This window comes from Denticeps clupeoides, chromosome 17 (assembly GCF_900700375.1).
Source record: "Denticeps clupeoides chromosome 17, fDenClu1.1, whole genome shotgun sequence".
Lineage (NCBI taxonomy): Eukaryota > Metazoa > Chordata > Actinopteri > Clupeiformes > Denticipitidae > Denticeps > Denticeps clupeoides.
In genome coordinates, this window is record NC_041723.1 from 12,275,120 (window position 1) to 12,290,027 (window position 14,908).

Below are 14,908 nucleotides of genomic sequence, written 5' to 3' on the forward strand. Positions count from 1 at the left end.
GGTTTTGGCCGTCCTGTAACAGGAAGCTCATTTGTGTATCTATGCGCAGCGTGCAGAGGAAGCTTAATTTGCACCCCGGTCACCTTGTCACTCACACATCCATGGAAAAGGGAGGGGCGTCTTGTGTCTTTGCCGAGTAAATAGCGCGGCGCGAGCCACAAGCAGCTTACGTAATTTCCATATGAAATAAATCGTCTGTCGCGGGGCTGTCAGGACCGGTGTCGTCCTGCTTAAACGTGAATCGGAAAGGCGTTAAATTCAGGGTTAACGGGGGGGGGGGTCTTGTAGCTATGCAGAAAGCGTGTCGCGTCTCGCGCGGCCGGCCTGAACTCTCGCTGCCTGGGCCCTGGAGAGCCGGCGCGACACTTGCCGGAAAGGCGCTCCGGGAGTCCGTGCTGTCATGTATATTTAATTGACCGGGCTGCGCTGCCGGGTTCGCGTCTCTGCGTTTTGTTGCTTCTTAAATGCGTTTGTCTTTGAACTCAGTAAGTGCAGGAAAACGTGTGGCGCTTCCTGCCAAACAACCAGAACACAAGTAGCGACGTGTCCCTCCTGCTAGTGGAAGGGCTGCTGTCCCTTCCTTTCTGTCATCGGACCAGATGGGAGCGAATGAGACGATACATCTTGACTCCCCATCAATCTGTATTTTATGTAAATGTAATTCGAGCGTTGGCCTCAGTCGGTTGGAGGTGAGCTGAAGCAGCTGCGGGGCCCGGGTGGCACCTGATCTGCTCCATCTGATGGGTCGTGTGATGGGAGGCGGGGCCAGTGCCTGCTAGACCAGCAGAAAGGATTATTATCCCCAGTGGCGTGTTTGTGAGCTGGACTGTGGCCTGTTGCAGTTGTGCTGGGCTGAGGGGTTCAGGGTCGTGTTGGGGTCTCCGTCTCCGCCTTTATGAGGTTATGTTTATTCATACAGTTTACACAGCAAGTGAGCAAATTCGATGTGAAGATGCATTGTAAAGGTATCTTTTTGTGGTGTAGGTGGGGAGGTTTTATTACTGTTCTTGGCTGATCTGGTTGGACAGTTGCAGCAGATTGGAGGTGGTGCCCAACTGTGAAATGATACTGGAAACCACAGGAATGCAACGCTTTTCACCATTTTAACAATTTAGCCGATATTCATGTTTTTATTCATGGATTTGGTTTAGTTCTCGCTTTTAGAACAGGGAAGTGTCAGTAGTATTCATTATGTGTGTGTGTGTGTGTGTGTGAGATTATATATATGACTGAATGTAGATATTTCCGCAGAGAGCAAACCCCTTAAACCAGCAGAAAATCAGAATGGAACAAAAGGTAAAAATCGACTGCTGCCGTATGTGAATTGCACCGTGACTAGGCAAATATCAGCTGATGCATTGTTGCTGATGAACAAAGCCACCAATGGCTAGTAACAGTGTATTGGCGCATCCCTGGCTGAAAAACAAGGCCACAAACACCTGATACTGCTGTGGGTCCATAGCTGTTCATAGAGTTCATCTTTAAAATTTAGGTGGTGGTTCTCTCGGTTTAGGCTGAGGTCAGAGCGCATCCATGGTTGTAGGCCAGTGAAGCAGCATGGGAGGAAATGAGCGCAACATTTCATATTCCTTCCAGACGCTTGGGTGCAGTACAAAGACGTGGGACATCTGCTCCGTCCCCATCCCCCACCATCCACTCTCCACCTCTGAGCAGGTGCTCTGCATCACGCCCGATCGGCAACGTCTCCTCCTGATGAATAGAATTGTCGATAACGGGGTGAGGAGCCAAACAGAAACGGGGTCGTGTGAATAAAAGCTCTGATTGGCAGGTGAAATTTCAGACTATGAGCAGCGTTCTGGAGTTGAAAAGTGATCTAAAAATTGATGGAGAAAGAACCAGAGTGATAAGGGAGTGGATGGACTTGGTTTCCTATATTAGCAGCTCTGGGCTTACTCACTTACTTATTTCCCAATCGTTGCAACCGTCCTGAATCATTACAATGCACACGCGGAATAAGAATGAAAAACAAGTTTAATCCAACCCTCATACCTGAACTTCACCATCGTATCAAACACCTATCCAATCGTCCATCTTCACTGTGCGTATGACCACGCAATAATACACAAATTCACGTTCAAGTCGTCATATTGTCATACTGCGCACACACACACACACACACACACACACACCATGCTGTACCTACATGCCCACACTTCCAGGTTTTGACACATGCGATTATTTCAGACGGCTTTATCTGCAGACTCATACTCACACAACACACACACACACACACACACACACACACACACACACACACATTCCTCTTGTATTTTTTCTGTTTTCCTTCATCTCTTCCTCCTCCTCCAGTCCCTCCTCTCCTTCATCTCCTTCATCTATCTCTGTGCAGTCTGTCCTCCCGTTTCTCTCTCCTTTTAATTAAGTTGTACAGCTTGGGTTCAAAGTGTTTTGGATGCTCAGCTCTTCCAAACGTCTCCCCTCCCTCAGCGCCTTCCTTAAATACATTTTGCCACCTCCATTTTTCACTCTGACATTTTCCGTGACATCTTTTTAGCGTCCGTGCGCGTGCATATTTATTGGGGTGCAGCGCGGATGTACAGCTCGGTTGGACAGCTGAGAAGTTTGATGTTTTGCCTCGAATGGGATGGATGTCAGTGGAGCTTTTTGCGCAGCATTCATCCCTGCTTGAGATCTGGTTTTGGAGTGTTGTGCTGGTAACGCCACAGCAAGTTTACAGCTGCATCTCACGGCTCCTGCCTGCCTTCTGCTGCACCGATTGTGTGTGAATTTTAAATTTTACATTTCAAAATTTTAAAAAATAAAACATTTAAGGGTATAAAGAGACCTTTTGAATCTCTTAAAATATCTGAAAACAGAATATTAGTAGCATTTTTGTTTTTTTGTTAATTCATTGCGTAAGTAGTGAAAAAAACAGTTTAAACGGACAGTTGTTAATGTTGTGGAACAATGCTGGAGAACCGCCGGATCTGTGAGAATATAAACCAGTGTATATCACCAATATCAATATCTTTTGCCCGTTGAAGGTGACTCCCGGCTACATTTGCAGTCGCACTCTCGGCCATCCGCACCATGTAAAAGAAAATGGGATTCAGCAGACATGACCACCTCCTTCCTTTTGTTCTGTGGTTCAGTTCTGGAGTTCAACTTCCCATCATGAGTTTTTTTGTGTCTCCAACACAATCACGTCAGGGACAAAATGTCCAAGTACAACGAAACAACCAGTCTTATTCGCATCACTTGTCGTAATGGTCATACTGTAATGGCTGATTTGGTGTAGTTTGGTCTCGTAGAAAAAAAACAATAATTAGATATGTTGTGGGTCTGCAGCTCAGCAGTGTGGCTGCTCTGTGATGTTTGACTGCAGTCGGGGCAGGAATTGCCCGGACCCGTCTTCTGTTTCCTGGACAGGGAGGGATGAAGACGGGGGACCCCCCCTCCCCCCCTCCCCCTCGCACACTTGCGTAATTGGCCTGGTTTCTGGTTGAATCAGCAGGTGGCTTGAGGGCTAGATAGGACTCACAATGGGCAGCAGCTCCAGGATATATTCAGGTTAACTCACAGAGGGGGGTGGGGTTCATCTCTCACGATTTCTCCCCGCTCCCCGTGGTTTTATCTCCCCATCAGTCGGGAGGACTGGATCCCGGGGTGCTTCTCCCACTCCCTGTCAAGCTGGTGGGGGAGGCCGTCGGTTTGAAAGGAGGAGAAATAAAAATGGCTTAATAAAAGGCCTGGCTAGGGAGACGGCCCCTCACAATGTATGCTGACTGCGTGTCCCGGGCTTTGTTTGTCCGTGGAGGCCTCGGGACGCTTGACTGGCAGGATGCATTGTGGGACCGGGCGTACTTGTTACTGCGAGTGGGCTGCAGTGCTGCCATTTGTGTCTGTGGGAGGATTATACATTTTCCAGAATGCTCTTGGACCTGTGGTTTAATACCAGAGTCTCACTGACATGGCGCGGTACTATCACTCTTCCTCCTGTAAATGGTTGGTATCCTTGACTGGGGAGGCGGGGCAAAGAAAAAATGTCTGCCTTCCCTCTCCTTTTTAAATCTCGTCTTATTTTCAGCCAGTGCCACTGAACTTTTAATGGCTCCACCACTTATGTCCCCCTCGTTTACCCACAATTCAGAGCGGCACGTCAGGCCCCGAGTGGAGACCTGCGTCATTGTGGTTTCTCAGTTTGAAATGCTGAGATCTGAGAATGTCAGTATTGTCGGGCTCGCAGCGCGTCACACACTCTGTGATCGGGCCGTTTTAAAGGCTCTGGACCTGGCGCGTATTTGTAGATGTGTTTCGCAGACTGCTTACTGAGCATAAAAATAATGAAAACCAGCAAAAGGCTTTTCTTGGGCCTGTCTAGTAAATGCATTTATAAGACTTGAGTCGGGTTTATTTGACTCCTTTCGTGTCTTCTTTTGCCCTCTAGCTGGCTGTACTTTAATGTTCCTGATACCCACACGGATGCCTTCAGACCTCAAACTGGGAGGAGTGGCATGTTCATGGCAGTAAAGCGGCGAACATGCCCAGAGCAGAGCAGCCTGCGCGTAAGCAGCGGCAATTCACTGGAAAATCCGGGAAGTCGTAGGCCAGTGGACCTTGCTTTAAGTTCTGCTTGCTTGGCGAGGCAGATGCTGCCTTGTTTGTTGCCACATGTGCCAGCCAGATGCCAGGCCTTCCTTGTTCATGTTCGGCGCATCAACAATGGCGCCGCGTCCCTGCTTGCAGCTCCCGGCCTTCCGCCGCTCCGCTCACCGTCGCCTGCCATGACTGATTGTTTGTACATTAGCCTGACGGACGCACGGTCATTTGTGTACGCACAGCTCGTCCCTCATGCCAGCGCCGGCGGGACGTGAACCAGGCCAGGTCTGAGTCGCTAAATAGGCTGTTTTATGGGACAGGCGTCCGTGAGTCCTGCCTCTGGGGTGTAATAGCAATTTAGCGCTTGACCTGTCCGGGGGTAATGAGGTTGGTTAGCTCACCTTTAGAAGCCTCAGTAGATTTTACGTCATAAATGAAAATAAGTACAAGCAAGTAAGTTCAGGTCGCGCTGCCATGTGTTTTCTGGCGTAATCACCGTTGGCGTCAATGTGAAGCGGAATTCCAGTCCTCTGTCCATGTGCCCATTCAGAACGACATTTTATCGGTGTTTAGAACTTTCGACCATCTTAGTCTCCCCTCTTTATCTGTTTCCAGTGGTACTGCTCCTTTCTTTATTTCACAGCCACACGCTCGCAAGGACCAATGCAGAGAATCTGCCGACGGCTATCTTCGTATAACGTTGTGTAACGGCCCTTAACGGGTCCATAGTAGCCAAAATCTCCCAAGCAAAAAAACACACAGCCCATCAGTGCTCACAGTAGTTGGAATGAATATACTGCTGTCCAATGGTGCAGCCATCTTAGATTACTTAAGGGCTTTTGAACCAAATCGAAGTCACAATTCTCCAGAAAAAGAATAACAAATTGCAATAATGTGAATTTTATTTTACATTTGTTTCCATATTAACTTCAGTAGCAACGTGATTGGTGTTACTCACAGCTAATCAATGCAGCTACTGGTTTAGTGGACTCTTTTTCTTACTTTTACAAATCCAGCATTGTCAGCTTACTGTACTGCTCCGTTTATTAAGAATAATAAATAAACATTAATGCCATTGCTCTATTACCTTGTTTTCTTTGGAAGCCAGAATTTCCTGCCATATTTGAAATTAGGCTGTATGGAGTCAATATATATTTTAATTCAGTTGGTATTAATTATACAATTTTGTGTAATTAATTGTCTGCTGACATCTCCATCTGCCCAGCTTTCTCCCGATCTCTGTGTAATGGCTGCTGTGTAATTTGGCTGCAGATGGGTCCAAACCTGTCTGCCCTTGGGTTTTGTGTGATGTTGTGAAAGTAAAGGCACGACTTTAGTCATTTTTCACAGTAAGACAAAAGCCTTTCCTCACAGATCCCATGCCATAAGTGTTGTGGAGGTGAGCAGGAAGTTCTTCCTGGATGCAGTGGCCCACTGTCTCAGCGCCTCTGTGCATTGAAACAGGTCATGTAAGGTGGCCTTATGTTTTATTGTTGTCTCACATGAGCGATTAACATCTCACAGAGCTTGAAATCCTGTTCTGGGTCACCATCGGAAGCCCAGTCCATGGACCTTCTGAGATTTAGTTTGACAATAAAGAGTATAGTCATTTTCCACAGCGCACCTCCTTCCTGAATAAATCGGCCGTGATTCGAACTTCATTGTGGTCAACCCTCAGAGGGACCCGAGTTCTGTTCTGCCCAAGACAAACTCATTATGGCTCTTAACATTCCTGGCTTGAGCCGGAGACTCAGGAATAGTCTCAGACTCCAGGGATCAGGTGTCGTTGGTGTAAACGCATGTTGTGTGGGTGGGGTGGCCAGGGAATGTGTGCCTGTGGGGACCGTAGGGGAAGTGTGCTTGTGGTTGCGGGGTAGCATACTGTGGGGTCTAATGCCTGATCAGGGTCACTACCACAGTTGTGAAGTGTGTCCCTAGACAGGACTGTGATCGTGACTATGCGTGTGTGTATCCGTGTGTGTGTGTTGGGGGATTGCTTAAACCTTTCAAGGGCACAGCAAATAAATGTCGCTTTTCATTTGCTAGCTGCTCTCATTCCGCGTCTTCCCACCATCGGGCCCACAGGCCGGAATGGACAGTGGACGTGAAGGCTTGAGCTGTTTAGCTGCTGTTTGCTGAGGTCGGATTTGTTTGGAGTGTCCAGCATTAAAGACGAGCCAGAGGTCTGGAATTTGGTGAGCGCCGGAGAAAGGGTGCTGTGTGCTTCAGTGGCCTCGCTGCACACATTACTGCTTCTCCGGCTTTCGTGTAAGTGGGTGGGGTGTAATCCCCTCTCAGTCAAGGTGGCCTTTGTAAGGTGTTGTCGAGTATAAAGGACCCTCACAAGTGAGGGATGTGGTGTGTGCTTTTAGTCGGCAAAACTAAGACCATGTTAAGTTTTTTTTTTTCTAGTGAAAGGATTCAGAAAACTGGACAGGGTTGCCAGGTCGTCTTTTGTGTTTTTATGGGCACTATTTTCCAACTGGCACCAAGCACAGTTCTAAACATGGGGCTTGTTCTCTAGTGTAAGCATTCTCAGGACTTCTTAGTTAAATGAGCTCACCTTTGTGTTGGTGTGGAATTATTTGTCGGAACACAACCTTTCAGTAAAGGTTTAAAATGGGAAGGAACCCGATCACTGACAGCTCTGTCACATGCTGCTCTCTCATCCCGGACTATTTAAACCGGTCACATGCACACATTATCAAATCACATTTTATTTATGAAGCTCTTTTTTTTTTTTTTACAGTGCACTTTGTCACAAAGCACCTAACAAGTATAGTAGTGGTCAAGGGCCCAAGTGAGCAAGCCAGAGGTGGCTAGGAAGTCTCAGCAAGGGGAACCAATCCAACCTGGTCAGCACATTAGAGATCTTTATTTTACCTTTTTATTTATGCAAATCCTGAGGACATCTCAGACCCGACTCTAGTCAGCAAGCCACCTGCGCTCAGCATGTAGCACTAGTTTGAAAATAAAATAGTGCCCTGTGTGTGTGTTTTTGATTAATTTAACTTTATGTAAGCATATGTTGTCAATCTACCGTTTAAAAAAAAAAAAAAAAAAAAAAAAAGCCAAAACAAGCAGCCCCTGCCCAGGCTGTGATAAAACTAAGCCGGCCCCTTCCCATCCATAAAGCTGCACACCGGTGACAGACAGCCAGAGGCTGGATGGATAGGGGAGTGAGAAGCTATTATCAAGGGAGTCGTCCTTCTACTGTGTTACAGTGTGTGTGTGTGTGTGTGTGTGTGTGTGTGTGTGTGTGTGTGTGTGTTTTATATGAGAAGTCAACATATTTCGCCACGGTCCTACACAGCCCCGGTGCTGTTTAATTGGATCCTCTGATCGCCTCTGAGCTCTGAAGCGCTGGTTGCAGGCAGAGGTGCTGTGGGCTTGGCCAGAGGCGGACTGGGGGAAGGGAAGGGGAGGCTGCCACCATCCGGGTTTTTTTTTTTTTTAAGCATATATTTTCAATTCTGTTCTTCTCTACTCGCAGCATGGGACCGCATGGAGCATCCGGGGTCCTTTTTTAAGAATTTATTTTTCATAACCCAAAGCACGAGCTTTTGGCCTGGTGATCACAGCTCCTCGGCTGAAGTAGCGACGTCTTGTGATGTGAGCGCTGCGTTAAATAAGAGATGCGTGTTTTGCTTGTGTAAAGCTCTCATGCTGCATGTTAAAAGCGGTCCTGTGTATTTCCTCCAGCCTTTTTGGAGTTTTCAGTCTGTTCCGTTTTTTAATCCCTGCTGTGCTTGTTTGTGATCGCCTGGTTTGCAGCCTTTTCTGTGTGTGTGACCTCTCGACTGTGGGATTTTGTGGCTCCGTTGCGGTGTTAAGTCTGTAGCGAGAATTTACTTATGTATGAAGCTCTGTCTGTAGTTTTAATAGGGCTCCATGGAATCTGGATATCAATATTTTTTTTTTCTCAGATAGGGGGCATCAAATAAAAAAAATAATAAAACTGGTGGTGGACTGGTAAATGCAGCAGGTATTGCTTTAACGCTGGTCTACCTACATTCCAGCTGGTAAGATGCCAATCACGTGCTGGTGCACACAATTCCATTGTTGTACATTTGTACATGAAAGTAAACATATTAAAAATGACTATTGTTGATTTTGTATTATATGCAGTGTTGTGGTGGCGTAATCTGAACCCTTGTTTAGATGTCCTCCTGGTGGCGGGGAGAGCGGAGCATCTCATATACCTGTCTGCAGCACTTCCTGTGTGCCCTGACAGCGGCTGGCAGCGCCAGTTCTCATCTGGACCCTGTACAGAGCCTCATGCTGCCAGGGGAGGTGTAATGGCCAATGAAAACATTAGAATGTCACAATTGTTTCCCGCTGCCGTCTTTGGCCCTTTTTGGATGGCAGTGTGTGGCCAGTGCGTCCTGTTGCTCTTCAGCCCTGAGGGGCTGGCGCGCATTTTGGTGCAAAGCTGTCATTTGCACAAACACTTGGTCATTACCATGTGATGAGAGAGGAGAATGCAAAGCGCCAGTGGAATGGGGCTTTTAATTAGTGCCATTGGTTCGCTGTAAGAGACGCGGAGAGGGAGAGGTCACAAGCCAGCCATCGCTCTGGTTTGGGAGGTAATCAGCTCTCCACTGGCCACCTCACACTCAGCCACCTAATTACCAACTACTGTTCCAGCCAAATTAACATGGCGTCGCGCTTTCACCTCAGCCTATGGCGGGGTGCGTTCTAATCGCATCCTTTTAATCTGATCGTGTGCCACATTGCACATTCTGAATATTGTTGCAGTGTCACATTCTCTTCTTGTTGTATTGCTCATATAAAGAGAGCCTGATTAATTATGACAAGCGGAGCTATGATGAACAGCGATGATGACAGTCTGCTCATCGTACACCTGCGCCCCCTTCTTTCATGCGGTGTGCTTATCTGCCAAACGTATCAGTGACAATAAACAATAGGCACGTCCATTACCATAATACTTCATCTCGTACAATCACTCGCTTGATCACTCACTCACCAGGCGTAATCGCCAAATTGAGAGCTGGGTCAGGACAACCAGAGCCCATCCCAGAACATTGGCCAAAGGGTGGGTGGCCTTGGACTGTCATTGTTTTTGAATTTGTCATTGCTGTCATTGCTTTAGATTTGAGTATATAAGGTGTGTTAAAGTGAAGTGATTGTCATCATGATACACTTCAGCACACAACAAAATGTGGGCATTACAATTTCAATCTGCATTAAAAGTCCAACCATTTAAACTTGTAATTGAATACTCTTATTATGATTGACAGTTGTAGGTGTTCAGCAGCAGCCCTTTCCTTTTCTGTCACTATCCGTCACCTATTCACTCTCGTACTCTCTCCTCCAGGCCTCCCCCGCTTCTCCAGTCAACCGGAAGCGGTGACCGTTCACGAAGGGGACACTGAAATCCTGAGCTGCGAGGTGAACGCCGACCTGGTGCCCTTCACCCACTGGGAGCGCAACAAGCAGGCGGTGGAGCTGGACCAGAGGGTGGTGCAGCTGCCCAACAGCGACCTGGTGGTGAGCAACGCGTCAGAGGCTGACGTCGGCCAGTACCGCTGCCTTATAGAGAACCTTGGGCCGGCCAAGGCCAGCGAGGAGGCCGAGCTGCAGCTCTTACCAGGTAACTCAGGGCCACGCTGCTCTTATGGGCTGCATGTGGGTTTGTGTCGATGGTTCTATTTTCAGTGCTCCTAAATATTTTAAAAAGTACAGCCAGAAACAAAACACTTTTTTTTCCTGCACTTACAGTGGGCTCACCTTACCTTCACCTTACCATCTCTGCCAGACCAATCTCTGGGCAATTTTGTGTTTATCTAAAAATGCTGCATTTCTAAGTTCTGGTTTCTGTATTCATGGTGTAATTTATCACAATCTGTAATCTTTTGGCTCTGTAGCATATTTAATTACATTTATTAAAGAGAGAATTGAGACACACACAGCCTCATTCAGCATTAAGCTGATAATGATTTATTTACAAAGGCGTATCTTTGTAGTTATTTCCCATTTGGCATGCGTCGTGAGCGGAGATCAAGATAACCCCCCAACTCATTTGTAATTTATGCCACAATACCTTATCGTTCCTGGAGCAGTGGCATGTAGTGTACGTGATTCAGCTGCTGAAGACTGGAAGTTAAAAGTGGGATGTGTGGTTTTCAGAATCATTTACAGGATCTTAGTGGTCTTGCCTGAGGGGCAGTAAGTTAGGCCCTCCGTTTGGCCCTGCTATTGTTAGCTTACAAAAGATGTTTAATTAATCTGGCTGCATGTGTTTTCTTCACAATCATTAGCTTATGACCTAGGGGTTAAAAAGTCTGTGCTGAAAAGGGTTACACATTTCTACCAAAACATTATATGCCTATATATATCTGCCTTTGAGGTGCTCAATTACCATTGAATGTTATTGGAGGTGTGGGGAGACGAATAATCTCCCACTATGGGGGATTTGTTGGCAAGGATAATCCACCCAATTCCACCCATGAGAGAAAGCTTTGGTCGCTTTCCCACCATCCGGAGAGTCCTTATGGCGCATATTAGCCTGTGCGCTGAATTGTTTTTTTTTTTTTTTTTTTTTTTTACTTTGTACAGAATCTGCTAAGGAGAGGAAGCTGGAGATCCTGCAGGCTCCAGAGTCTGTGACCAAGGTGCTGGGGGAAAGAGTCCTCTTGCCCTGTGTCCTGAAGGGGAACCCACCCCCCATAGTGCGCTGGACCAAAGGGGGCATGTCTGTTGACCTGAGGTAAGTGGAAGGCAGAGGTTACTCCTTACAGCTCCTCCACGTTCTCAACATTCAGATCACTTCTAATGGAAGCCATTGCATATCGATTATTTGTTTAATTGTAACACCAATATTCCTGTTTAGATGATTACCTTAACCCAGTCCCACCAAACATGGGTGCGCAACCCAGTTCTCACCACTGCTTTTATTTTATTGTGGGTGTTACCTTTAGTTATTTAGCCTTTTTGCACAATTATTGTATTTTTTGTTGTTTCTGAACAGTTTCTGTGAATGCTGAGCCTAGTCTGGACCTACATGGATTGGGGGTGGGGTATGTTTGCAAAGCGTCTGAGGTGACCAGCGCTGGCTTTAGGCAGAAACTTTGGAGATTCTGTGACCTCCTATAATAGCATAAGATTGAATTTCCTGCTCAGATGAACACTTGTGTAAGGATCTGTGCCACGTTACAGTAACCAAGCCAGTGAGAAATGTAGAGATGTGTGTCCAGATGGATGCCCGCTTTTTCAGACAGTCATGGACTCATGCAGAGAAAGGGACAGCATCCAAATGGTCTCCTGGCAAAATAACTACAGAGCCATACCGATGCAATGGCATGGCATCTCATACATGTCCTGGAATGTTGAAACTGCTGAAATCCACGGTGGAACGCCTGTAATGGCTTAGGCAGATAGACTGCATTTAAGTTTGTAATGTTAATTACAGTATCCGCCGTTCCTGGAGCCGCATTTGCACAAATATCTCCTGGGCACGGCGTCCTTATTAGCCCACTGTGTTAATTGGCCAGGATGTGTTTAATGTAATAGGAGGTTACAGCCCCCCCCACCTCCACCCTCGGGTAGTGGTAATATATATATTTTTAATATATGCTCCCCAATTCTTCTCTAGAAATTCATTTGCAAAGAGGTTACATGCTTTCGTGCCACATGTTCAATTAACATGCCCTCTCCTCAGTGTTCACTTCCTCCTGCTCCTCCCGGAGGAGCCCTGCTACCAGCCTGTAATTGGGAGCGGAGCCAAGGGGTGGGCACTACCCATCTACAGGGATGTCCTAATTAAGAGACAGCAGCCAAACCGCACAGCCGGGTCTCTGCTGACATTTGAAGAGGGGTCTTCTGAGGCGCAGACAACATTTGAGAGGCCCCTTCCTTCCACTGCCGTCTGTTGGCCGCGGTCTGTGTGCAGTTGGTAATGTGGAGCGCCTGACTGGCTATTTCGCTGGACGGCTATATTGCCGTGACCGATATTTTGGAAATGATCAGCAGTCAGTCAGTGTAGAGGACAAGAGGAGAAGCCGTGGGTTTGTAAGCAGAATATTGCTGCATTGAATTTCCCATGATAACACATATAATTGGGTAGATTCTCTTTTGTGTATTTCTAAATGAAACTGCAGTGCTACCGAAAGCTTTTTTTGTGTAATTGGCTTTTACCTATAAGCCGTATCTCTGTAATTCTTCATTTAGCCTGCATTAGTATGTCAGTGGCCTGTGGAGTTGTCTTTTTACCATCTTCTTTATTGGATGATTGTAAATTTGGCTGATAAATTTAAAATTATTAAGAATTTATTAATATGCTTTTACCTGTAGAAAGATCGGATCAGTATCTTATGGTTCTCAAGTCTTGATATCAAGTATTATCTCATTGACAGTCCAACACAGTCATATAACCCAGTGCAAAGTTGTATGTATTTGTATGTATTTTTTTTTTTTTTTGTATGTGTATTGAACCTCTGTAGATATACAGTATGCTATAGAGAGTCTGAACAGACTGAGGTCATGCAGTTCTGTGGCGGTGGCTTTGAAGGTCACACTGACTGGGCTGGATCCCTCCAAAATGGTCTGCAGACAGATGTGGATGTTTACCATAGCTTTGCAGCCACATAATTAACCATGAAAAATGCATTAATCACTCTCGGTTTCTGCTCTTTACTTTTTTTATTTGGAATTTCAGGGTGTCCTGTTACATGAAAGGCCGATCTATTTTTACTACAGTGAACACAAGAAAGTCTTGTGTGCACAAAGACCTCGCATTTGCATACATTTAATCTTAATGCAATCTGTTCTTGTTCCCAAACATATGGCAGCAAATTATTCTTCTATTTTCGATTGCTTAATCTACATATATGCAATTCCATTCATTAAAAAACAGCTTTTGTAAAAATGTTGTCCTCTGAGAGATGTGTTAAATACGTAGGGTTGGACTGTACGGCTGCAAGTGATTTTTACATGAAAGGTTGAGCCGAAACCATTCAGACCAGCCAGTTTATTTAGTAGATGTGTGTGAAATTGTAATGGAATCCCATGCCGTTGACAGAATGCAAATGATCTCGCATTAACGTATATATGTGTTTGCATCGTATCCTATAGTCTGATGGAAATTAAAGAATGAGATCTCCATAAAAGTAGTCTGCTGGAGTTATCAAATGATGAATAATTCATGCCTGGCTGGATTGACGCTGCATGTAAATCGACCTTCAGAGCTTCAAAGCTGTCCATTCTACTGCTCATTTTTCATCCCTCATTTTAATGTCATTCCGTTTATTATATTTACCTTGCCGTGATTAGCATGTGGGCTGGGTAATGTGTTTGCGGTGTCAATGTAAAGACCTGGCACTTTTCCGACAAGGGGGCCAGGTGGCCAGACTAGCGGGTGGGCGCAGGCTTGGTCTGGCATGCCGCGCCAATTTCACAGCTCCACCGCTGCCCTCTGGGAAGTTGGGACACTCCGTCGGGCCCTTAGCCTCTGACAGCTCCATTAGCCTTAGCCGCTACGCCGGTGGCCCAATTCCCCTGTTCACCCGCCACATTCCGGTGCTTAACATTCAGCTCGATGTTGCAGCCCATATGGTTATTATTTTTTATCACAGCCGACTTGTGGCCCTTTTTACTGTATAGCTTGTAATAATGGCCCAGGAATTTATCTGCATGTTCTTTTAAATCTTGGACTGTTACATTGCAGCTTCTACAGCTCAGCGTGTTAAATTGCATTTTTAATCATTTTAACCTATTTTTTTATTGCCATTTTTGACTGTTATATGTACCACGACGGAATCTGTGAAGATATAATAGTGACTATGCTGTCCTTTCTCAGTATTGCACCACCACTTGTGGACTTCTTATAACAAAATGATTAAATACAATGATCAGTAATTGCATTAATTAACAGCGTCTTAGCAACATATAAAAATATGTGTGTATATTTGTATATAATAAATGCCCATCATAGATGGGCAGTTACCATTCTGATTATTTGAGAATGAAAACTGTGTGTGTTATAATACAGGTTTTATGTTTTTAATCCCCGTTCATGCTTAGGCGCTTTTAGCAGGTTTGAGTTTTCTCTCTTTTTAATCAGACAGTGTGGTGTTTAGAGCATGCTGTGGCACTGCTGTGCATGCTGGGATGAGCCCAGCCTTACGCTCCACACGCCCTACGCTGCCTGATGTAATCATACCGGCCCTGAGTACTGTCTGAGGGTGGACTCTTCATTTTCTCCCTGTTCGGCGCGCGAAGGAGAAGCCATCAGTCCGTGTGATGAACTGGGCTGTGGGAGTAGTGGGTATACGGCTCCGGCTGTGAAAAATCCATCGGAGCCCTTATCAGC

General features: G+C 46.0%; 1 protein-coding gene across 7 annotated transcripts in view; it reads left to right on the top strand.

The window, feature by feature from the left end:
- Positions 1 to 14,908, top strand: part of neo1b (neogenin 1b) — a 98,827-nt gene that overhangs the window by 42,807 nt on the left and 41,112 nt on the right. For all 7 annotated transcript variants that reach the window (XM_028958002.1, XM_028957998.1, XM_028958004.1 and 4 more), the window contains exons 3-4: positions 9,917 to 10,192; positions 11,158 to 11,308. In XM_028958002.1, the coding sequence (XP_028813835.1) occupies positions 9,917 to 10,192; positions 11,158 to 11,308 (427 nt within the window). The remainder of the gene's footprint in view (positions 1 to 9,916; positions 10,193 to 11,157; positions 11,309 to 14,908) is intronic.